This window comes from Neovison vison, chromosome 1, assembly GCF_020171115.1.
Source record: "Neovison vison isolate M4711 chromosome 1, ASM_NN_V1, whole genome shotgun sequence".
Lineage (NCBI taxonomy): Eukaryota > Metazoa > Chordata > Mammalia > Carnivora > Mustelidae > Neogale > Neogale vison.
The window spans coordinates 88792072-88816174 of record NC_058091.1 but is presented as its reverse complement, the minus strand read 5'-3'; the positions used below and the strand labels follow the sequence as shown (position 1 = coordinate 88816174).

General features: G+C 52.8%; 2 protein-coding genes across 2 annotated transcripts; one reads left to right on the top strand and one right to left on the bottom strand.

Moving 5' to 3' along the window:
- GUCA1B (guanylate cyclase activator 1B) lies at positions 1–9209 on the top strand. The gene is made up of 4 exons (XM_044237311.1): positions 1–207; positions 6575–6724; positions 8289–8409; positions 9082–9209. The coding sequence occupies exons 1-4, from the start codon at positions 1–3 to the stop codon at positions 9207–9209; spliced, it is 606 nt and encodes a 201-aa protein (XP_044093246.1).
- A 2712-nt stretch (positions 9210–11921) lies between these two features.
- LOC122899516 (guanylyl cyclase-activating protein 1) lies at positions 11922–17905 on the bottom strand. Its single transcript, XM_044237298.1, has 4 exons — positions 17705–17905; positions 12800–12949; positions 12356–12449; positions 11922–12091 (listed from the first exon to the last, which is right to left on the bottom strand). Exons 1-4 carry the CDS (start codon positions 17903–17905, stop codon positions 11922–11924), a joined length of 615 nt encoding a protein of 204 aa, XP_044093233.1.
- Between the last annotated feature and the right edge of the window lie 6198 nt (positions 17906–24103).

Sequence of the window (24103 nt, the reverse complement as noted above, 5' to 3'; positions counted from 1 at the left end):
ATGGGGCAGCAGTTCAGCTGGGAGGAGGCGGAGGCGGCCGGTGAGATGGACGTGGCCCAGCTTCAGGAGTGGTACAAGAAGTTCGTGGTGGAGTGCCCCAGCGGCTCTCTCTTCATGCACGAGTTTAAGTGCTTCTTCAAGGTCACAGGCAACGAGGAGGCCACCGAGTTTGTAGAGGGCATGTTCCGAGCCTTCGACAAGAATGGGGTAAGGAGGCACTGAAGGGAGGTTGGCGGCCAGCCTGCCTGGCCCATGTCCTTTTGAGCCGAAGGAGCACCCCTGTGGGAGGGAGCGCCCTGTCCCCAGCCGTCCCGCTCTTCTTCTCTCCAATCCCTGCTCACCTGTTCTGTCTCTCTCTTTCCCCCACACTCTTCTCACTTCCCATCGTCTGTCCCTTCCCATCTTTCCTTCCCTCCTCTCTGTCTCACCTTCTCTCCCTCTGCCTCTCTACTCTTCCTGACTCCCTCTCTCCTCCTGCTGAGAGCTGAAGGCAAGCTGGGCAGAAAGGCACAAAGGTCAGTCTGCAATCTGAGTGTTTTTGATCAAGGCTGTATAGCCTAAGGGCTTGGTTTTTCACACTCACCAGAGCCCCTGTCACTCTAAAGTTAAGGAGCTCAAGAGCTGTCCCAAAGGGCTGAGCTAGCTTGGTATAGACAGTGCGCTCCCCCTCATTGGGGTCATTGGAGTTGAGACCAGTCAGGTCTTCCCGCCCAGCGTGCTGGAGGGACCTCCTGGGCTGATGGGGCGACTGGACGGATGATGCAAAAGTCCCTTACAAGTCTCCAAGTCAGGGAAGAGTCCATGAAATTATCCAACCACAGGATTTCTGTAAGCCCCCCAGTGGTACCTACAGCTGAGAAGATGCTCTGTTTCTAAGTGTGCCCCTGGAGATTGAACTTAGAAACAGAAACCCCTTCATTATTGAAGCTCGTCCATCCATTGCCTCCGTGATCCTTCAGATCGTTAGACTTGCCTCAAGTATTATTTCTGCCCCCCAAATTGAGGGGCGGCTATTGGGTCTAGATAAGCGATCTGGAGAAAGCCTCTATACCCTGCTTTTCCATGCATGGAGAGCTTCACTCGCTAGGCTGAGTCGCTGGGAATGCCCTTCAAGGCTGACCTTGGCCCCGGGACCAGTCAGCACCTGTCAGGGGCAAGGGAGGGTGCAGTGAGCATCCTCAGAGCAACAGAAACCTCCTTAGAGATGAACCCTATGAAATCCCTCACAGACAGAGTTTCACACTTCTCCAAGCTCCCCCGTCCAAGCCCATCGCAGCCCGCTTCATCATCCAAATTAAATGACAACACAACCAGAACAAAAGGAAGTGAAACGGTTTGGCCAAGATCATAGACGACTGAAGGGTCCTGACTCCCCATCAATGTGCCTGCTCAGAAGGCAGTTTGGTTTTGGTTTTGTTGTTTTGTGTTGTTTTGTTTTGTTTTGTTTTGAGAAAGAGAAAATGATTTTTAACAAAACAGGTCATACATGACAAGGCTTACTATCATAAATATATCAGTATTTCCCATCTCCACCTAAAAATTCAGTTCAACAACAGCCCAAGATTGAAAAGGGATTGTCAAGTTCATGGGCGTAATATAGCTGTACCCCTTATAGCTACCTCATCTCTTCTTACAAATTAGCACATGATAGGCATCGATTGCTTTTTTCCTATCATTATAACTTTTTATTTTTATTTTTTTAAAGATTTTATTTATTTATTTGACAGACAGGGATTACAAGTAGGCAGAGAGGCAGGCAGAGAGAGGAAGAAGCAGGCTCCCCGCTGAGCAGAGAGCCCGATGTGGGGCTCGATCCCAGGACCCTGGGATCATGAGCTGAGCTGAAGGCAGAGGCTTTAACCCACTGAGCCACCCAGGCGCCCCTATAACTTTTAAAAAAGATTTTATTGATTTATCTGAGACAGAGAGAGAGAGCACAAAGAGGAGGAGAGGAAGAGGGAGAGGCAGAAGCAGACTTCCACTGAGCAGGGTGTCTGATGTGGGGCTCGATCCCAGGACCCCCAGATCATGACCTGAGTGGAAGGCAGATGCTTAACCGACTGAGCCACCCAGGCGCCCCTATAACTTTTATTTTGATAGGATTTCTAATTTGTACCAAGTTGGAAGAACAATGTAAGTGACTCCCATGCACAGTTTACCCAGTTGTTTACATTTTGCCTCATTTGCTTTTGTGTGTGTGTGTGTCGTTCTCTTTTAGAGAAAGTTGAAGACATTATGCCCTTTTACCACTAAGTATTTCAGTGTGTTTTTCCTAAGAACAAGGATGTTCCCTTAAATTACCTAATACAAAGATCAAACTTGGGAAATTCAAGGGCACTTGGGTGGTGCATTCAGTGAAGCGTGCAACTCTTGGTCTCTGCTCAGGTCATGATCTCAGGGTGGTGAGATGGAGGCCTGCGTCAAGCTCTGTGCTGTGCATACAGTCTGCTTCAGTTTCTCTCTCCCTCCCCCTCTGCTCATGCTCTCTCTCTATCTCGTTCTCTCAAAAAATAAATAAATCTTTTTTTTAAATCAGGAAATTCCACATTGACCCAATTCCATGACCTAATCCATATTCAAGTTTTGTCAAATTGACATGTGATGTGTTCTTTATAGCGTCCTTGCTTGCTTTCCTTTCTTTCTTTCTTTTTTTTGGTTTGATCACACATTGGGTTCACTCGTCCAGTCTTTTTAGCCTCTAATTCAGAATCTTTAATCTCAGCTTTTCTTTATTTGACCCTGACATTTTTGAGGATTGCAGGCCGATTAATTTTGTAGAACGTCTCACACTTTGGGTTTGTTCAATGTAGCTTTGTGATTAGTTTCAGGTTTTCTGTTTCTGGCCCAGGTGCCTCAGAGGTGATATCACGTCCTTCTCACATGTCAGGGGCCTATGATGTTGGTCTGTCCCATTGCTGAGTGGTTAACTTCCATCATTTGGTTACATGGTGTCTGCCAGTTTCCTCCACTGTAAAGTTTCCATTTTTCCTCTGTAATTAACAAGCATTTTACAGGAAGATACTTTGAGACTATGTGAATATCCTGTGGCTCCCCCAGATTTTTATCTCCTAAATTTGGCATCCATCCATAATTTTCTTTCTTTCTTTCTTTCTTTTTTTTAAGATTTTATTTATTTATTTGACAGAGAGAGGGCACAAGCAGGGGGAGCGGCAGGTAGAAGAAGCAGACTTCCCGCCCAGCAGGGAGCCCCTATGTGATGCTCAATCCCAGGACCCTGGGATCAGGACCTGAGCCAAAGGCAGACATTTTAGCCAACTGAGCCACCCAGGTGCCCCCATTGATAATTTTCTAATTCTACCATCCCTTCTTTGTTTATCAGTTGGAATTCTACTACTAAGGAAGAGCTTTCCTAGACATTTGTTAAGTTCCTCTGTCAGAGATGGAGCCCCTCCTTCTTTTCTTTTCCCACTTAGTTTCTGTCTCCAAACCCACACCCATCTCCACTCCCCGTGTTGGCACCGTTCTTACATTAGTGAGTCTCATTTCTGGGCAATTGGTCTGAACTCTCTGAGGCAAGTAAGATCGAGAAGTCATAGATCTAGCTCACACGTCAGTTCCAGGGGCGATAGAAATGGGGGTCTGGAGGAGGCAATGAGGTCGGAGCGCCTGTCTCTGCCACTCCTCTCCCTGTAACACTCTTCTCTCCAGTGGTTGCCCTGTGATGCACTGGGATGGAAGAAAAGGGCGGGTGAAATCAAATGTCATTCGGGATCCTTATGTAACCTGAAGTAGGGTCAGGACTGATGCGCAAATGTGGCCATATCAGGGAGAAATGGGGCAGCTAATCCCACAGAGCAGATCACACGCCTGTCACTTCTGCTCCTGCTCTTGAGTCGACAGAAGCATTTATTCCCATCATCTTCCCATTGCCCCTGTGGGTAATTGAAGCTGACGAGGGCCGGGCACACAGGATGAGATTAGTCCTCTCTGGGAGCTTCCCAGGACTTGTCCTGGGGCTGAAGCAACATTACAGGTGAGGTCACCCCACAGGAAGGACCGCTCTATGGTGTGCCTCATAGGATGCAAGGGCTCATTGTGGAAACCATAGCATGCTGAGTTTAGGATGCTGTGAGAACAGAATGTTCTAGACAAAGAATGTGGGAGAATCTATAGGTTGGAGAGTAAGGATTTGTCAATCGTTTTTTGCTGGTTTGTTTTTCTCTCTGTGGTGCTAGATATGAGGCTCATTTTTCAGACCGTAATAGACCTTAGAGTCTATTGGACTCTAAGAGACTAATAGACTCTAGAGAGGAGAAGGAAAGTTCTTCAACTTGAACTAGAGAAGATCTGTAGCTTGAAAGGCTCTGCCACTTCCTAGGTGGGTTTTCCTTGGGCAGCTTATTTAACCTCTGAGCCTCAGCTTCCTCATCCATAAAGTGGGTATAACAAACCCAAGGGGGACAGCGTATGTGACGTAGATGGTTCCTAACTGCCATTTTACATACATTTTTTTCTACTCTTATTAAAAAAGAGACATAAGATTGATGTTCAGTAAGCTTAATACACAATTACTAATGAAAATAGCCTTTGAAAGAACAACTCACCAATCATCGTATTGTACACCTTGAACTCAAACAACATTCTCTAAAAGGTTATATCTGCAATTATATCTCAACAAAGCTTGGGGAGGGTGTATGGAAACAAGCCAGATAACCTTCGGTGAGTGAGGAGAACGGTGAGGGGCGGTTCGTGCTCAGCAACAGCAGAGAAGGAAGCGTTGATGCGCTCAGCAGCTTGGGTGGTTCTCTAGGGCATTGTGCTGAGTGAAAGCGGCCGGTCTTGAAGCTACACACTGTGACCCCATGTGTATACCACTCTCCAAGTGGAGACACTGTAGTGCTGGGGACCAGCTCAGCGGCCGCTGAGGGTTACAGTTGGAAGAAGGATGTGACTAGTAACACAAGACAATGTCCTTGGGTTGAGTTACACCTGTCTACACGTATGACAAAATCTCAAATGGCAGACTTACACACAAGGTGCATTAAAAACTAGTGAAAAATGAGACTAAAACAACCATTGCTAAGAATCCACCTTAAAAAAGTTACCAACTATCTAAGAAAGCCTACCTATACACAAAGATGTTCGTTGCATAATGCAAAATATTAAACCCGTGTTCAGCAAGAGGGACTGCAGAGTACCCCTCAAAAAAATAAAATGATTTCAAATAATTTTAAAGACATGGGGCATTTTAAAACGAAAATCCAGGAGATAAAACCATAGCTCCAGTCTGACCTCAATTAGAGAAATACACGGTGGGAGGTAGGGGGACCAGAAATCATCCCATAAAAGATGTTGAGTAAGACACTTGGGGTGTTGAGGTGGGCTTTTTTCGCTTCCTTCTTGGTTTGTCAGTAGGCTCTTTTCTAGTTGCCTCATATTCTGTTGTGTTCTGTGGCTCACACCTTGCTCGCCCAAGCGCCCCTTGATCTGGGGGTAGGGCTCCCAAGAGGCAGGGCCCAGGGGGACAGGAGTGCTCTGGGACAGTGACGTCATTTCCAAAGCCACGTGCCTGACAGCCACTTCCGGGAGAGTGATGACTTGGGTTCTGGCTTTGGAGAGCTGAGGTCTCCGCCCTCAGAAGCAGGAGCTCCTGCAAGTGGGAGCACCCTGTAAAACTCAGCCCGCCCAGCCCCCTGCAGACACCACCAGCAGCAGCCTCTCGCCTCCAACTCAATCGGCCTAGAAGAACAAGAAGCTAGTGTTCCCTGCCTCGTTTGCTGCTTTTGGAATCATTGTCACCACATTCTTGATAGGAGTTTCAGTGACCTGGGCAGAGTGACCCCAGAGGCAGACCGCGTGCCCCCCTTCCTTCTGGGCGGTTAGTTCCTGAGTCCTGACTCTCCTTGCCCCTTCCTGGGTGGGCGTGGAGGAGGCCTGTCCTTCAGGAAGGGTAATGCCCATCTGAGCCTAGACCACAACAGAGCTGGAGCCAAGGCCTGTCTGCCTTCCCTCGGGCTCAGAGTGAATGAAAGGACAAAGAACATTTTTAGTGTGAGCGTGGCTTTCTAATCTTCCAGAACTGCCTTAGACCCAAATTGAAATTAAGTCAGTCATGTATTTGTGGATTCATACATATTCATAAGACCTGACTGCACAGAAGTGGCGCTGTGCGAAGCACAAAGGAGAGACAAAGGTCATGGAAGCCCCTTGTTTCTCCAGGAGCATATGACACAGCTAGAAAATGAGACACACACACGCAACGGCTGAGGGAGGCCCCAGAGTGAGACCCGAACTGCGCGGAACTGAGTAGAAGGCCCCTGAATGCTAGAAGAGGGAGTGAGAGAGACCACTGCGCTGAAGTGGTCGGAGAAGGAAGGCTTCCTAGAGGAGGCGACCCTTGAGCTGGCCTGGTGGGGTGGGTAGTATGGGGAGATGCCCGATCGGGCAAGGATGCTGGGCTGGAGAACACCCAGGAGCGAAGCTGTAGAGGCCAGGAGGATGGCTGGAGGCCAAGCCCCGAGTGTGTGGGGATGGACCAGCCAGAATCGGGCCACCTCTGCTCTCGGGGGAGGCGGGATGGGCCTCGCAGCTCGCGTTCCCACTCCCGCCGCAGGACAACACCATCGACTTCCTGGAGTATGTGGCAGCCCTGAACCTTGTGCTGAGGGGCACCCTGGAGCACAAACTCAAGTGGACCTTCAAGATCTACGACAAGGACTGCAACGGCCGCATCGACCGCCGGGAGCTGCTCGACATTGTGGAGGTGAGAGGGGCCCCTGCAGCTGGGGACGGGGTGGGGGGAGGGCGGGGGGCTGGGGGCGGGGAGTGGCACTGGAATCCATCAGAGGGTGCTTTCCCATCTCAGAGTTAGGCTAGAAATCAATTACAAAAAGATACCTAAAAATTCCCCATCTGTTTGGAAATAAGGCAACACACTCCCAAACAGTCCAGAAATCAGAGAAATTCTATCACACCTAGGCACACCAAGTGTTTTGAACGGGATGATAATGCACACGTAACAACCAAACTGGGAAATGTTGCCAACACTAGGCTGGCAGAGGCTTTTTAGCCCGAAAATGTATATGCCAGAAAATGAGAGGCTGGAGATCAATGATCTTAGAAGTCATATCAGGAAATGAAAAAAGAAACAGGGGCTCATGGGTGGCTCAGTTGGTTAAGAGTTTGCCTTGGGCTCAGGTCATGATCCCTGGCCCACCACCAGCTCCCTGCTCAGTGGGGAGTCTGCCTCTCCCTCTATCCCTCCCCCTGCTCATTCTCTCTCTCACTGATAAATGAATAAATAAAATCTTAAAAAAAAAAAGAAAGAAAGAAAGAAAGAAAGAAAAGAAGAAATGAGAAAAAAGAAGAGTAAATTAAACCCAAAGAGTAGAAGAAGGGAAATACTAAAGAGCAGAAATGAATGAAATAGGAAACAAACACATAGAGAAGAAAAGTCAACAAAACCAAAAGCTGGTTCTTTGCACGATGAACCACACTGGCAGCAAGAATGAGCAAGGAGGAAACCGTCCCTAGTATAACTCGGACTGACACTGGACCCAATCAGCCTGTTCCTCCCCAGAACTGTACTCCCAAGTAGGGCTTGTCCACCCAGGTCAGAGACAAAGGGGTCCCCTCCGGGTAGTTCTGTGGTTTGCCCAAGTTCATCTCTCCCAGGAGGTGCTGGGGCTGGCTGTAGCTCCGGGGTTCCCAGACCCTATCGTGTCCCAGGTGCCACGCTGGGCTGTGAGACCCTGGGGCAGACAAGACAGGCCTCTATCGGCAGAGCGTTGCGTCAGGGAACTAAGGAAAACCCTCACATGTCTCTGTGTCTTCACCACTTCCCTTCACCAATGGTGCCTCACAGGGAGGGAACACAGGGCAAAGGAGAAACCTGTTTTTCCCTCAGTCCAAACCCCCATATCTCCCATCATCCTATGTTACACACACGCCCATAAGTACACTCCACGCTCTTCTCCTCTTGGGCTCTCCCTGTGTGTCAAGTGGAGTTGAGACCACCACAGAGCAGGGTACCTCCCTCACTGAAGGGTTTGGGGTTCACTCAGATGCTCACAGGGGAACAGCCACTGGCATCAGGCTGAGGGAGCCTCTGAGGCCTGACATGCAGTTGGAACTAGGCCCTAGGCTGGGTCAGTTTTTATTAGGGTCTGGGTCTTGTGGGCCTAAGATGCACCAACTGGCGGCGGAGGGGGGACAGTGCTGGGGATGCAGGGCTGAGGGCCTGGGGTCCTGGCAGCAAGAGGAAGGGAGCACACAAGCTCTCAGGGTGGTATGGGTGGGGAGGCCCACAGCCTGGTTTTCTCCCACAGGCGATCTACAAGCTGAAGAAAGCCTGCAGGGTGGAGATGGAGTGTGAGCGGCAGGGACAGATGCTCACCCCCGAGGAGGTGGTGGACAGAATCTTCCTTCTGTTGGATGAGAACGGAGACGGTAATGGGGGGCAGAGGTGGGGGGCGGCCCACTCCACAGCACCCCCAGGCCTCTACCTCCCAGCCACGGTTTCCTCATCTGTGAGCTATAGGCAGAGAGGAGGACATGACGTAACAGGGGTGTCACTGGCTCGTGAGGTTGGAAAGAGGGATGGACGTTCCCACCAGAGCCGCTGATGGAAGCTGGACAGAGCGCTGTGAAAGAGTAGGAGCTCAGGAGTCAGGCAAGCCATTTCCCCACTCGGCCTGGACTCAGTTTCCTCATCTGGAAAATGGGGAGAATAGTAATTCCGAGGAATCAATGAGGAGAGGTGTTTGAGAGAAAGGCATAGGGTAGGCCCCCATTCAGGCTACTGAGGCCCTCTGCCCTGTGGCTTGACACCCCCGGCTGACTGGGAACACACCCAGAAGAGCCCTCAGGAGCATTTTGAAGGGGCCAAAGTAAACACAAATTCATTTGCAAAGCCAGTCCCTTTAAGGAATCCTGGAAGCTTCCAGGAGACTGGGAGAAGGGAGAATTAACCGGCCTGGTGGGCCCCAGACTGCAGGCTCATTTGTGTAAGAGGTGTAGCTTGTCTAAGAGGCTGCCCGCTGCGAGTGGAGGCCTCTCCTCTTGTCCCCAGCCCCATTTGCTCACGCTCCCGCACCACCATCTCTCCTACCCCTCGCTCAGGCCAGCTGTCTCTGAATGAGTTCATGGAAGGTGCCCGTCGAGACAAGTGGGTGATGAAGATGCTGCAGATGGACGTGAACCCCAGTGGCTGGATCTCTCAGCAGAGGCGGAAAAGTGCCATGTTCTGAGGAGTCGGGGGTCCTGGGAGCCCAGTATGTGTCCACAGGCCCCTCCAGGACTCCAGGCTCACCAGGTTTCCCGAAGAGCCAGAGGGTCCCTGGCTCAGCCTGCTTGTGCCCACTCTTATCTGGCCCCCCTGTGAAAGGGACTGGGCCGAGGCGGGTAGCTAGGGGCTCTTGGCCTGAAGTGGCTGAGAGGACACAGTCCGAGGGCAAGATTTACCCCAGTGGCGAGGGGAACCGGCTTCCTCTCTCCTTTCAGCTGCTTCTGGGGAAAGTATGCTTCAGCTGGGTGGTTGTGGGGCGTCCACAATTTCCTACCTGGTTCCTACCTGGAAGCAGGGGAATACTGAGGGAAGGGGGTCCCCTAGACTGCCCCCACAGTGGGAAGCTGGGGGCTGGAAAGTGTCGCAGCTGAAGAAAAAATAGGACTTGGGCCTGAGTCCTGGATCCTGAGGAGTTCATGGGGAGGTCTCTCCCCTCCCCCTCCCAACTTGTCTTCACCAGGGGTGTCCGCAAGGGAAAATTTCAGCCAGTAAGGTGCTCGTCTCCCGGCCCTCTGTCCTCAGAGGGATGGGCTGTGCTTGAAGGAGCTGTTTTAGCTCTGCCCCGGTGCGGATCCTCCAGCCACACCCCCACACAAACCTCCTCTCCCCCTCCCCGGCCCTCATCCCACACCTGCCTCTCCCATTGACCCAAGATAGTCATTTCTCTCTCCCTAACCTCAATTATCGTCTCTGTGCACTGAGCAAGTTGGACAAACCAGGTGGTGGTTTTTTTATTATTATTTTTTTTAGATGTGAAGTTATTTTGTCATACAACTCTATGTATAGCCCCAGTGTACAAACTAGATTTAAAGGGAGTTGTTCTGGTTGAACTGGGCGGCGGGGTGGGGGGGGCAGTGAGGAACTCAGAAGAGGAACTTCTTTGAAGAGATGTGTTTTTATGTTGATAGATGAAAAATAAAACTCACCTACTGAACTGCAGTTTCATAGGCATGATATTCATAAAAGTTTCCTTTAGGGGCACCTGGGTGGCTCAGTCATTAAGCCTCTGCCTTCTGCTCAGGTCATGATCCTGCCATGCACGGAGCTCTCTGCTTGGCAGGGAGCCTGCTTCCCCTGCCCTCTGCCTGCCTCTCTGCCTACTTGTGTTCTCTGTCTGTGAAATAAGTAAATAAAACCTTAAAAAAAAAAAAATAGTAGGGGCTCATGGGTGGCTCAGTGGGTTAAAGCCTCTGCCTTCGGCTCAGGTCATGATCTCAGGGTTCTGGGATCAAGCCCCGCATCAGGCTCTCTGCTCAGCAGGTAGGCTGCTTCCCTTCCTCTCTCTCTCTCTCTGCCTGCCTCTCTGCCTACTTGTGATCTCTGTCTCTCTGTCAAATAAATTTTTTTTAAATCTTTAAAAAAAAAAAAAAAAGAATAGTAATCCAGGTGGACACAGATCAGCCCAAACATCAGGAAGGTGGTGTGGGCCTGACATTGGGGAAATGTCCTAATTCTGTTCAAATACCCTCCCACCTCCCACCTTCAGGATTTCCCAAGAGGCAGCCACCAAGAGAAGGCATGGAAATGTCAGCTCCCTTTTGTTCCAGGCTGCCCCTGGCATTGATCTCCACCTTCCTGCCAGGTCTGTGCTCAGGTTTTGGCTGACTTACCGGCCTGAGGTGGTCCCAGTGATTACTGGTAGGACCCTCTCTTCCCTGACCCCCTCCCCACGGTGAGAGGGTGCCTCTCAGCAAGCTGGAGCTTCATTCCTCTTGCCCCTTGTTTTCTCTCTCCTACCCTTGGATTTTTTATTCACTCCTTGTCCTTCCCCCACACCCAGCAGAAGCGAAGTCTCAAAGCCCAGAAGGAGCATCTTTGCAAAAATAAGCCCAGCTGCTCCAGCCTGTGTCTCTCCCCAGGTTCTTGGAGTGGTATTCCCAAAGCTGGGGCATGCAAAAAATGGGAATGGGGCCCACCTGTAACTAACTGCCTGCCCCACTTCCCAACTGGTGTCAAGTATCACTGCAGCAAGAGGGATTTAAGTTAGACCCGGGAGGGATGGTCAGGACACTTGCCACAGGCAGTGAGTCACAGAGCTGCAGGAAACCCCAGGGCCCTGCAGGCCACTGCAGGGCCAGCGCGGGAAGTCAGGGTGCTGTGCTATCACTTCTGAACAAAGACAGAGTTCCTCTGGATAAATGAGGACTTTCTGTAGTATCCTAGCTTCTCTTCCCGTATTTTATTATACTAATGCTTAGCCTGTTAGTTCCTTAGGGATCCTCTTCTTGGTGTGTCCAACATCTAGTGTTCCTACAAAGGAGGTGTGTGATAAACGCTTGCGGAAGGGAGGAATAAATCAACACACCATACAAGTAGGCTCAGGTGCTGGGGTGCAGGTCGGGTGTGTGATTGCAGCACCCAATCTGTAGGATTTCATCAGGGTCCCTGAAAGCCCAGCTCCGAAATAGGGGGACTGGAGCATCTCAGTGGGGAAAAGCTGGGGGAAGTCCCTGAGGGTCCCCCAGGAGGGGCAGTCACCACCAGCTGAGTCATGCACAGGGATCAGGAACCATCCTTCCGGACTCCCACCCCTGCCCTTCTGGCCCACCCATCCCACACCCTAAAGAGGGGAGCTGAGCCTTTGAGTTCAGCAGACCACATCCAGTATTACAGTGACGACCTTAGGCACCAACACACGACCCCTCCCCAGTACAGAATCAGCCCAGCAGTGGGCTCAGCCGGCTGCCTCAGTCTCCCCACCGCCTGCCCCCTCCCCACCCTCCTCCTCCTCGCCGTTCTGGAGCCTGCGCACGATGCGAGTGAGGTCCAGGCTCCGTGTCAACGTGTCCAGGAGCATCTGGTCCTTCTGGACGCCCTCGATGAACTCCTCCAGGGACAGTTCCCCTGGCGTACAGAGAAAGGGAGTCAGGGGGAGGAGGGTGCTCTCCCCTTCCCGGTAGCATGGAGGGGGGCAGAGCCAATGCTAGGGGAAGCGAGGCTGTGAGGGGGGCGGCTAAAGGAGTCAGAGCCCAAAGTCTGGTCCAGTGGTCCCTAAAATCCTACTCTTGTGCCTGGGGAAGGGGCAGATGGAGGATGTGGCCAGCAGAGGCCCCGCCCCTCTCCCACGCCCCCCACCTCCCATAGGGGTCCCCATCCCAGACTCCTCACCATCCCCGTTGACATCAATCTTGGAGAACACTGTATTGGTGAACTCTTCGGCACTCATGGTGGAGTCGCTGCAGGGGTTAATGGCTCGGATGGCCTGGGGAGAAGTGAGAGGACCCACCCTAGCTCAGCCTCAGTGGTGTCAGAGCAACAGACTGGGCACTAGAGGCAGCACTGGGGTTTAAGAGCTTGTCTCCGAGCAGATGGAAAAATGGAGGCCCAGAGGCTGGACTGCCTGAGGCCGGGTCACGCTACCCATCCCACCCACACTCCTCCCCCCACCCCCAGCCCTGCGCCAAACGCTCAGTCCCAACCCTGCCCCCTTCTGAGACTGCAGTTCTTCCTGCTGAAGACCCATCACGCCTGCCAGCCCTCAGGCTGCCTGTTGGCTCCGGTGGGCCCCGCTGCTGCCTCCGCCCCGGCCCGGCCCTCTGCACCTGGAGTTACCCGGATGATGGTGAGCAGCTCATCGCGGTCGATGCATCCGTTGCCATCGACGTCGTAGAGCTTGAAGTACCAGCGCAGCTTCTGTTCCACTTTCCCCTTGAGGACCAGGCTGAGCGCAGCCACGTACTCCATGAAGTCAATGTAGCCGTCCTGGGCGGGAGGCACAGCCCCTTGAGCCTGATCTTCAGAGGCCCCAGCAAGGCCAAGCCCCCGTTGATCCCCGTGCCCTTCCTGCTCCAGTCCTGCCACTTCTGTCCCCGCCTCCAGGCAGCCCACCAAGCCTGCCCCAGAGGCTGCCAGCAGCTTTGGTAAACCACCTGTCTCCCGGGTTGTAAATGGTGGTGTTCTCTCTTTACTGGCACTTTGGTGCCAGTGGTCACTGGCTGCTCCCCTGTGATTCTCCAACTGGAGCCCTTCCAGTTGCAAGAGGTGTTGGTGAAGGAAGAGGAACAAACCGCCAGGGGAAGTTGGGGTCTTTGGAGCTGGGGAGAGGGCAGGTGGTAGATAGGGAGGACGGATCACCTGTCTTATTCTTCCCTTTATTCTTCAAACTTTACCGAGCACCTACTATGCTCAGTGATAGAGGCTTCAGAACTCAGTAAGATATGAGCCCGGTCCTGATGGGAGTGCAGTACTGGGATGCAGGTTTGAATCTTACCTTCACCCTCTCAAAGCTGTGGGATCTGGGACAAGCACTCAGTGTCTCTGGCCCTCCATTTCCTCATCCATCACAGTTCTAATAGTACCTACCTCTGTGGGATTGTGGTGGGAGTGGGTGAGTTTATATGTCAAAAACACTTAACACTGCCTGATGTACAATAAACACTGAGGAAATGGCAACCCTTACTACATGTACTAGAATTGTTTCTATAAAGAGATAATTAGGGCACCAGGGTGGCTCAGTCGATAAAATCCCCACCTTCAGCTTGAGTCATGATCCCAGCATTGTGGGATCTGGTCCCGCATCTGGCTCTCTGCTCAGCGAGGAGCCTGCTTCTCCCCCTCCCTCTGCCTGCAGCTCTGCCTACTTGTGTTCTCTCTTTGTCAAATAAATTAATTAAAAATCTTAGAGAGAGAGAGAGATCAGTATGCCAGTGTGATGAAATATAGTGACAGCACATCTGGATGGGACATTATGGAATCCCAGAACAAGATCACCCAGCTCTGCCAGGACAGAGGCCAGAGGAGAGGCTCAAGGAGGCTTCCTGGGAAAGGTGATGCCCTCTTGAGTCTGAGAGGGGTTGACCATGCAAGAAGGTGGCACAAGACATGCCTGGGGGCTATTTCTCCAGGGCCCCCCAAATTTCACAGGCTGACCCACTGTCTGACCCTGCCAGCCCCACCAGGGGGTGTCAGGGAAGTGGGGAACATAGGCCTGCCTCTGCCCATCTCGCCCCCGAGTGAGGCTGGGAGAGGGAAGTCTGTGCTTTACCAAAAGGCTGAGCCCTCCTAAGGAGCACAGGCTCAGCATGTGAACTTGGAGTTCAGCCCCTGTTCCTCCACTTACTCACAACCCCGGCTCTGGAACTGGGAAGTTACCCAGAGGCACGTTTGGGGTCGGATGGAAGACCTCTAACAGGCAGATTTGCCGCCAGCAAACGGGCCAGCCTGGTGTAGTAATGAGCTCCCTGTCACTGAAAGCATGCAAGCAGAGGCTGGAGCACTGTCATTAAAGATGTGGCAGAGGCTGGACAGGATGGCCTCTGAGGTCTGGCTCTGTGGCCCCTGACCCAGGCCTCAGGTGAGGCCTCCATGAGCCCGAGCCGCACAGTGGGTGCTGAGGTCATAGTGAACATTCGTGTGCTGCTTCCCTCTGTTCACAGGCTTTCACATAAGCCTTAGCTCATTCCATCCTTGCCCGGGGCTGTCCTCAGAACAGAGCAAGGCCTCCCTTGCCACAATGCTCAGAGAAGCAGAAAAACGGCCAAGGAGGTCTCCCCTGGGTAAGAGGTCGTGGAACAAGGACACTTTGGTTTTTCATTTTTCATCTCTCTCTACTGTAGGAAATGTTTACAATGAGCTTTCACATAATTACAGTGAATAATTTAAAAAATTACTTTCATAGTTTTGTTGTTTTTTTTTTTAATGGCAAAAAAAGGAGCAATGGAAAAGTATGGGCTCTCGTGCCAGAAAGAGCTAATTGATGTCTTAGGAGAGTGCAGCCTTGGACAAGTCACGGGCCTCTCTGAGTCTCGGTTCCGCAGCTGGACGCTGGGAATGACAGCGCCTGTTTTTCAAGACCTCGGTTTGGGTAAGATCCCATAATGATACCACAACGACACTAACTTCTTTCTAGTGCCTCTCGCTCAGTGTTTTATTTACTTTCCTCCTTTAATCTCATGACCACCCCTGGGAGGTGGGAGTTTGGTCCCCATTTTCAGAGGAAAGCTGTTGTGAGGAGGAATTAGACCTCACAACCAGTGAATGAGCGAGCCTTGGCTAGAAGCTGGGTGGCCTAAACCCCACCGGGCCTCAGAGGCAGGGGTGAAGATTTACATCGATTTGTGTGCACCTGTGTGAGTGCTGGGCACGGCCAAGCCCAGGCAAAACTTTGAAGCAAGCGCCTTTGAAGGCGCTTATCCCCACCGAGGCACACTCCCCACTCAAGCTTCTGCTTCCCTCAACCTTGCCCTTCCAGCACAGTCCACAGGATCTCGCTGCCTGTCAACTCAGGGGCGGGCTGGCCAATTTTTTCTGTAAACGACCAGATTACAAATATTTCAGTCTGGGTGATGTGTAAACAAGTGGGTGTGGTGTGTTCTACTGAAGCTTCACTTACAAAAACAGGCACAGACCCATTGAACTTCCCGCTCCATTGTCCCATCTCTCCGCTGACCTGCTAGGCCGCTCTGCGCTCGTGACAATGGGTAGAAGGCAATAGTGCCCAAAGTGGGATTTACACCATTGGTGTATGTGAGGTCCTTTAAATGTTACAGAGATACTCTTCGTTTTAATAATTATGTGTTTAAGTTCACGTGTATTAGAAAACACAGAATTCGCCCAAAGAACTCATGATTTCTCAGATAACAAATACTCGTTAAGCCCCTACCCCCGTCCAGGCATCGTTCTAAGTGCTAGGGACGCAGCACTGAACCAGACAGACAAAAATCTCTGTCCTCCTGGAGTTCACATTCCAGTGGGGGAGACAGACAGCAAACATAGTGGCTAAGTGTTATTCAGCACGTCTTAGAAGCTGAGACGTGCTGGGGGTGGTGGGGGGAGGTGGGACAGGAAATGCAAGGGTAGCGGCTAGCCCCAGTTAAACAGGGTTTCAACCAGGAAATCGGGGCAGGTGTCAGCGGGAAGGAGACTTCTAGGCAGAGACTTGGGGGGGGGGGGGGGTGAGCCAAGCAGAATTTTGGAGGAAGAGGGTCCCAGGCATCAGAAAGGCCCTAAAGTGAAGGTGTGCATGGTATAATCAAGAAAGGTCTGGGACAGAGGGGGCGATGCTTGCAAATACAGAGTTGGAGGGTTGTCCCTCCCTGGTGTCATCCTTGTGATTTTAGGGGGTCCTCCTGGAGATATGTCTTGATCCCAAGGGTTTCTTTAGCAGGTGAGAAGCTGAGATACTCCTGTGTGTTTGAGTGTAAGGCGTTGAGGCTCCACCATTACTTTCCTCTCTCCTGTTCAGGAATTACTCCTTCTTGTGGGGAGCACTCGGGGGGCCCAGCAGGCTGAGCCCATCCCTTCTGGGCTCATGCCATGGGCTGCAGCATTCTGTTCCCAGCAACCCCTCCAGGAAAGCCTGTGGGCTCCAGGATGCTGCCCTTGAGCTTGGGACTCAACACCCATAATCTGCTTTGGCCCCTTGACCCTAAATATTAGTGAGTTTTAAATAGCCTCTGAGCCCTAGCTGTCCTTAGAAGCCCGCCCACAGTGGTATTTGAACCCTCTGGGTGGTGGGGGGCCGAGAAAGCTCTGGGCAGTGTGTCTCCAGCTTGAAGAGGACACGTGGGAGAGCTTCAGCACATCCTGGGTGGGGCCCAACGGAGCGGGGAGACCAGGGGTCCTTCCACCGTGGCATCTTGACTGAATTGCTCCAAACCAATGAAAGATTTGCTCTGGAAACTAACAAGCATCTTAACTCATGCTCTCAACATCCGGGAAAGATGCAGGTACTGAGCTAAGGGTGCTGTGGGAGAGGGGCTGGGTGCACGGTCACCCAGCTGATGAAAACCAAGGGCCCTAACTCACTGTGCCCAGCCCCCCTGGATGCCCCCCCGCAAGCTGACAGGAAGTCCTCATCCCATGTCCCGCTGATGACTCAGGGACAATACCATTTGACCACTGTGCAGACCTTCAGACCCACTCAAGAGAAGGTAAGCTGAGGTCACTGGGCACTTTGGAGATGGGTGTAGCCTGGACATCCCAGTGGCCAGGCAGCCTGGCCTGTCCGCAGAGCATCAGGGACGGCTCATCATGGGCCTGCCTGTGCCAGCCAGCAGGGGCCGGAGGCTTATCACCCTGCTCTCTCCTCTCCACTCCCCTTCCTCTTGGACCCTCTAAGGGCCTGGGCAAAAGCGCCAGGTATGGCCCGAGCACTTAGTGCTCGACCACTGTCTTGTAGGTGTTCACACCCGTTCTGGAGTAAACTGAGACATGCGTGTGGACGAGGCAGAGGAAGTCATTAGATTGGGTCTCCTGACACCCTAACCTGTGGACCCCTCTGTTCTTGCCTGGAAGGTGGGGGTGCAGACGGGGTCTGGTTCCTTTTTGAACCCCCAGTGCCTGACTCACAGTAGGTGCTCAATGAACGTGAGACCCGTTGACTCCCTAACGGGACCCCATATACACCAACAGGCCTGCCCCCTCCTCCAGCAGACGCCATGTTCCGGCCCCTGCACCCCCGACCCCAGCCCCATACTGGCCGGGCCTCCAGCGCCCCCCACCCAGGCCTCTGCTCACTTTGTTGAAGTCAAAGGTCTCAAACATCTGCTCCACATACTGGCTGGCCGACGGGCTCAGGTTCTTGAGACCGAAGAACTGGCGGAACTCGTAGAGGGTGAGCTGGCCGGAGGGGCACTCAGTCATGAACTTCTTGTACCACTGGTGGCACTCGGTGCTGCTCAGCTCCTCCACGGACTTCCCATCCATCACATTGCCCATCTCCCAGGCCTGCGGGGGGCCTGTGCCCCAGGTGGCTGGATCCTGTTTCCCGCAGCCCCTGCAACAGGGTGGCTGGGTTCTCTAACCCTGGGCCCTCTTCGATCAGAGGCCGGAGGCTTCCCGAGCTGAGCAAAGAGGGTCTGATGAATCAGACAGTGCAGGAAAATGTCGGGAGGAGGTGAGCAGAGGGACAAAGGTAATGGGGGGCTGTGCAGTCCCAAGACCAAATCCAGAAGATGCCTGAGAACCGGCCTTAAGTCCCCACTAAACCCTCGCAGCCAATGGGGTAGAAAAGAGGAGTGAAAATAGAACAGAGCTTAGGGAAGCAGAGGCCCAGGATTACGGCCTTGAGCTGATAGGTGAGAGGATGTTCTTACCCATTTTGCAATCTCCTTATCCCTTCTTACCAGGGCAGAATGGGTGGTGAGCCAGTGGCTGTTCTGATCCCATTACCTCCATTCTCCTCTCCTGCTTTGAGTGGGTTCTCAATGTTTTTGGTTCCTGCCCTCAGACATGGAATTGAGGTACATGTGAGATAGAGCTGGTTCCTTTTCCACAGCTGGGCCAACTGTGGGCTCCTGACAGGACAGTTATGTACAGTTATCCAGGCTGTGCACTGCACTTGGGCAGCACAATTAAGGGCTTCCGGTCACATCATGGATAGTTAATATACAAGAACACCTGAGTGATGCAGAGTTTGTAGGCTTCCAAGATGAGACCTGAGCAGCCAGGGGGAGCCTCCTCCAACGTAATACTGTATAAGTACACACGGCCTTGTATACACACACACACACACACACACTCACTGGTCCTCTTCTGGCCACACTCTTACATTCCCAGAGACTCATCCCTGGAGGCTTGAATTTAACCTTCCATTTGATCCACACTTGATACTCTCCCCTCCCAGGGCATGGGGATGGGGAACATTGAGTGTGTGCCTAGCAGCCTGAGGGGTGTGTGTGTGTGTGTGTGTGTGTGCGCGCGCGCCAGCACACAGGTGCATGGTGAGCTGCTACTACTCATCCCAGAAATGTCCCAGGCCAAGCATAGTGCCTGTCCAGGATGAGGGCTGCCCCTGTCACACAACACTGTCGTGTTCATGATATCTGGAACTAGAAGGAAAGCCAACTCGTTAACAAGGCTCAAACTTGGGTCACGACATCACCAGTGAAATTTTAATCTTTGCTTTTTAAAAATTATCTGGGGCATCTGGGTGGCTCAGTTGTTAAGTGTCTACCTTCGGCTTAGGTCATGATCCCAGGGTCCTGGGACTGAGCCCTGTATCGGGCTCCCTGCCCAGCGGGGAACCTGCTTCTTCCTCGCCCTCTGCCCCTGCTTGTGTTCCCTCTCTCCCTGTGCCTCTCTCTGTCAAATAAACAAACTATTTTTAAAAAATAAATAAATAAAAATTATTCATATTTTTAAGTGGTTTATAATGAACTCATATTACTCATAAGAAGAGACGAGAGCTGTTTTAGAAAAAGAAACTGAATAGGACTGCTTTGCCTCTCCTCTGCCCAAAGTGATGAACACAGGACACCCTAGGCCGGGTTTGGGGAGGGGAGACACTCCTCCAGTGAACTCCGGGGGCCCAGGCTGGCATCCTTGTTCTTGGAGTCTTCTCAGCTTCGGGGTTGAAGGGCTCAGGGATGAGGGGACAATCATCTTTTTTTTTTTTTTTTTTAGATTTTATTTATTTATTTGAGAGAGAGACAGTGAGAGAGAGCATGAGCAAGGAGAAGGTCAGAGAGCGAAGCAGACTCCCCATGGAGCTGGGAGCCTGATGCGGGACTCGATCCCGGGACTCCGGGATCATGACATGAGCCGAAGGCAGTCGTCCAACCAACTGAGCCACCCAGGCGTCCCGAGGGGACAATCATCTTTCCACCACTCCCTATTCACATCGTCCCCCTACCCTTCCTGTGTGAGCACAAACACACCCTCCTCTGTGAATCTCCGCAGAATTTGTTGTTCTCGCCTCACCCTACTGTTTGCTTATGTGTTCTGTTAGCTTTCTACGCTGCTTTAACATTACCACAAAGTCAGTGGCTGCTAACTCTACACATTATCCCACAGTTGCTGGGGGCCAGGAGTCCGGGCATAGTTTCCCTGGGTCCTCTGTCCTGTTTCTCGAAGAGCTGGGATCAAGGTGTCATCTGGGCTGTGTCTGAGTCTGGAGGCTTGACTGGGGAAGAATCCACTTCCCCCTTTCATGTGCTTGGGAGAATTCATTTCCTGGCTCTCGGACTGAGGGCTCCGGCTTCATGCTAGATATTGTCTGGAGGCCACTCTCGGGTCCTAGAGGCTGCCTGCGATTTCTAGAAGCTGTCCAAAGTTCCTTGTTCCATGGGCTCCCCAATGTGGCTCCTTATTTCATAAAGCAGCAAGGACACTCTCCAATCCACTACAGGGGAAGCTTACGTAGGGTACCTACCCAAGGCGATGCCATCCCATTATCTTTGGCACGTTCTGTGGGTGAGGTGCGAGTCATGGGTCTCCCCCCCGCCAAAGCAGGAGGACTGTGGCAAGGCAGAAAGAGCAGGAGATGGAAGTCACGGGGGTCACTTTCACATCTATGACAATGTCCACGCTTCTATAACATTTATAATGTTCATTTATTTCTTGGATTATAAGCAGCTGTGTATTGTCAGCCTGTCCTCAGGAGCTTGGGACAGAGGCCACTGTGCTCTTAATCTCTTGCTCCTGCTCCGGACCTAGTACCTGAATTCCACATGGTCGTGTTGCTGGTTGTCCTGTTGGCCCCCTCCCCACTCATTCTACAGCTTTCTGTGTGCTCTGAGCTCCCGGAGGCTGACCCCTGCAGACTCACTCACTCGGGCTCCCCTGCCCTCTGGCTCCCGGCGGTTCATGCCTGGGAAGCCGTGGAGGGAGACCAGCTGGGAGTAGGAGAGAGGTGGTTTGGCTGGTTTCTCTGTCTTCAACCACAGCTCCTAGGAACATTCTCCCTGGGCTCCTGTGGTAAAGCCACCTCCCTTTACCACTCAGGTTTGGAAGCAAGATGGGCTGCCCTCTGTGGCCACTCTCTGGGCGTGTCACCTGTCCCTCAGCGAAAGGGAAAGTGTTTGTCTCTGCAAACACTCCATTCCTTAAACACTGACTCAGAAACTCAGAAAGTTATCTTTCTGAGGGTAACACCTGACCGACAGGGGCCTGAGCACAGTGAAATGTGAGTGAATGCACGCGTGCTTGATTAAAGGAAGAATTCAAGAAGGCTGGAGCAGGACGGAGCCTCCATCCAGTGTCTCCTGTGTTCAGAGCACCGAGCTAAGCTCGAGGAAGAGGCTTACAATGGCCCTGTGGGGTGGGATTATTTCCACGTGACCCAAGAGGAACTGGGGACAGAAAAATCATTCTGAGGTTCTCAGAAATTCCAAGTGGTGGCACCAGAATTTTCCCCTCACCATCACGCTCTTAGCCCAAGCCTTTAAATCTCTGAGGAAGGCCCGGCGGTGGGGGTGTGGGGGTGGATGTAGAGGAGCCCCCCAGCCCTGACTCCAGCAGCTTCTCCATGGCCCGTCTGCAGGGACAATTCTAGTGACAGGGGTCAGGATGTTTGGATGTGGGGCCCCCATCCTTTCTCTCAGACCCCGGGTGGGAATGACATCCACCGACTTCCCCAGCCCAGAGCCCAGCTTCTCCCCTTTCTGTGGCTTTTCTCAGTTCCGCGCTCCATTCTTCGCCCAGACACGGATGCCAGGTCAGGAGGGTTGGGGTCCACACCAAGGCCTCCAGGAAGAGGTGAACGCACAGAGAGGTATGGAGGGGCCAAGTGCACACCCACTGTGGTAGGCATGTCAGACAGAGGCCTGGGGGCTTCCCCAGGCTGCTTCATGACTTCAAGACTCCCTCCTGGGACAGATGCCAAGAGCCGAGTGAGAAGACCCACTTGGCTGAGCCGTTCCAGGGAGAAGGAGCGCGTGGCGCAGGTGTGCGGAGGCAGAAACCGGGCTGGGAAGAGATGGGAGGGGCAGCCGTCCCAGGCCTAACCATCCCCCTCCAAGGCTGCCTGGCCACCACTCTCCACCCCCACAGAAACAGATCAGAGCCCTAAGCACTGGGTCTTTGCTTTCTGGACTGATCCCGCCCACCCCCACGTGGGACCTGGGTCAGCTTCTTTAAAAAGTCCCTTGGAAGGCTGCTCTACCAAGGTGAACCTCAAGGGGGAGACCATTCTCCAGGGGAGAGGCAAGGGCATTAGTCCCTTGGGGAAGGGAAAATGCTGGGCCCCCACCCCCATCCCCACTTCAGCCCAGCCGGTTCTTGGGTTTTGGGGGTGTAGAGACGGTTCTCGGACATTTCTGCAGCCTAAGGACCCAGCCTTTGGGTGTTCAGCAAGGGTCTGTTGGATGATGGAGTGGATGTTTGACTTTTCTTTACACCTAGACTGAACACTTGAATCTATCTCCATTCCAACAAAAAAGGCAATAATGGCTTTAAACCTACCAACCCACAGAGACAAAGAGAAAGAAGACAGCAGGAGAGAGGTTCTAGTAAAATTCTGGACAACAGAAGGCAGATGGACAAGGGGTAACTGTCTCAGGGCAGAAAGTCAAAACTCAAACACTTCGAGAGGGCAGGCAGATGGTCCGGATGCGGTGCCTATGTCTGCCTCAGAAGCCTGCGGGCTCAGGCGTGGGTGCAGAAGGTGCCCTGGAAGCTGGGATTAGGACAGGCAGGGGCAGGAAAAGGGGGACAGGTGGAAAGGTCCCCAGACGGCTCTGCAAGGCAGCAAGACGGACATCTCTGGCCCTCCTTCCCCCACCCCCGGCTGTCGCTTATTCTGGGGCTCTGGACCAAGAGGCTGGAGAAGAGCGAAAGGTCGCTCTAGAAACTGGGAGTTAAGGGAGAATTCGCACACGAAGAGACCCCCAGCTCCTTCTCATGCCGGCAACTCCGACACTGACAATCAGGTAGGAGCGACCTGGTCCAGAGGCCAAAGGGCCCGCTTCCAGCCAAGGATCGCCAGGCACTGAAGGAAAGCCTCTGGCTTTTGAGAGAGAGCCGACTGCAAACAAACAGAAAACCCTGGGCTCTGTCCTGTGAGGGACCTTTAGGGGGGCTCCTTCTTCCCTTCCCACCCTCTTCTTTTCAGAGAAAGGGCATCATTTCTCTGAAAACAGAAAGGCATCCAGGGAGCCCTGGCCAATGCCTTGGCGGCGTGTCTGGGTCTCCAGAATCCTGTCCCTCCATCCCACACCGGCCCCACTCTCTTCCACTGCAGAAGGATGCTCCCCTGAGTACACCAGTACCCGCCCCCCCCCCCCCGGAATGAGCGGTGACCTCTAGGATGAAGTCTGCTGGGCCCACCCAGTGACATGCTGGCCGACACTTTACAACTGGCTCTCTGGAAAGGAGAAACCCTAATTTGCAGGTGTTTGCTGGTCTTAGCAGTCACCAACACAGAGTCACCAGCTGTGGACTCGGGAGGAGAGGCCCGCCGTCCGCCCCCTCAGGCCCGTCTGATCTGATTCCAGATCACCGCTGGGTCCCAGAGCGGCCAGGGACGCCCTCAGGACTGCACGGGGTCAAGCGCCCTCTGCCTTCATCGCTCTTCCTCAGGAATCATGGCCTGTGAGCCCGACTAACCTCAGGGTCAGCTCTTCCAGACCAGAGGGGAAACAAGATGGGAAATCCATCCGCCCAGCAACGAAGTGCAGAAGGGCTGATTCGGTCTAAGACTCAGGCTGCAGAGGAGGCCTCCCCAGAGACTGGGTTTCGCCCTGCATGGCTTCCCCATTTTCCTGTGGCTCACAGTCAGCTGACTTTTCTCTTTGTTGACTCTGGAGCGGTTGCCAAGCTTCGACTACGGGGAGGGTGTGGCCAGCCTCAGCTTTGACCAGGACTCAGGCTCTGGAGGGGTGTGGAGGCCACTCTTGAGGAGAGGGGGCTGCAAATCAAGTCCTTCCAAGTCTTCAGGCACCTCTGGACTTGACCTGTTGTACAACAACCTTATGGGCTCGGTTTACCCACCAGCAGCCACTCATTCAGATGCTAGGGAAAGGAAGGACCAACTTTAATTGAGGCCAAGAACAGGGACCTCCCTTTGTCATCCTTGACACTCGGCATGGCACAGCTTTCCTAGTCCAGGCTCAGTCCTCCTCCTGGAACAGGCAGCCCATCCCCCCTGCCTGGGACCCAGGATTGCGGAGGGAAAGGTACAGGCGGGGGCTGCTGCCT

Bases quoted from the DNA above. Each gene is read 5' to 3' on its own strand.
- LOC122899516 (XM_044237298.1), bottom strand. From the start codon at position 17,905: ATGGGCAATGTGATGGATGGGAAGTCCGTGGAGGAGCTGAGCAGCACC. The intron at 12,450-12,799 runs GTAACTCCAGGT...ACTTCTCCCCAG, and splicing joins AGCTGCTCACCATCATCCGG to GCCATCCGAGCCATTAACCC. The intron at 12,092-12,355 runs GTGAGGAGTCTG...TCTGTACGCCAG, and splicing joins GATTGATGTCAACGGGGATG to GGGAACTGTCCCTGGAGGAG.
- GUCA1B (XM_044237311.1), top strand. From the start codon at position 1: ATGGGGCAGCAGTTCAGCTGGGAGGAGGCGGAGGCGGCCGGTGAGATG. The intron at 208-6,574 runs GTAAGGAGGCAC...CTCCCGCCGCAG, and splicing joins GAGCCTTCGACAAGAATGGG to GACAACACCATCGACTTCCT. The intron at 8,410-9,081 runs GTAATGGGGGGC...CCCCTCGCTCAG, and splicing joins GTTGGATGAGAACGGAGACG to GCCAGCTGTCTCTGAATGAG.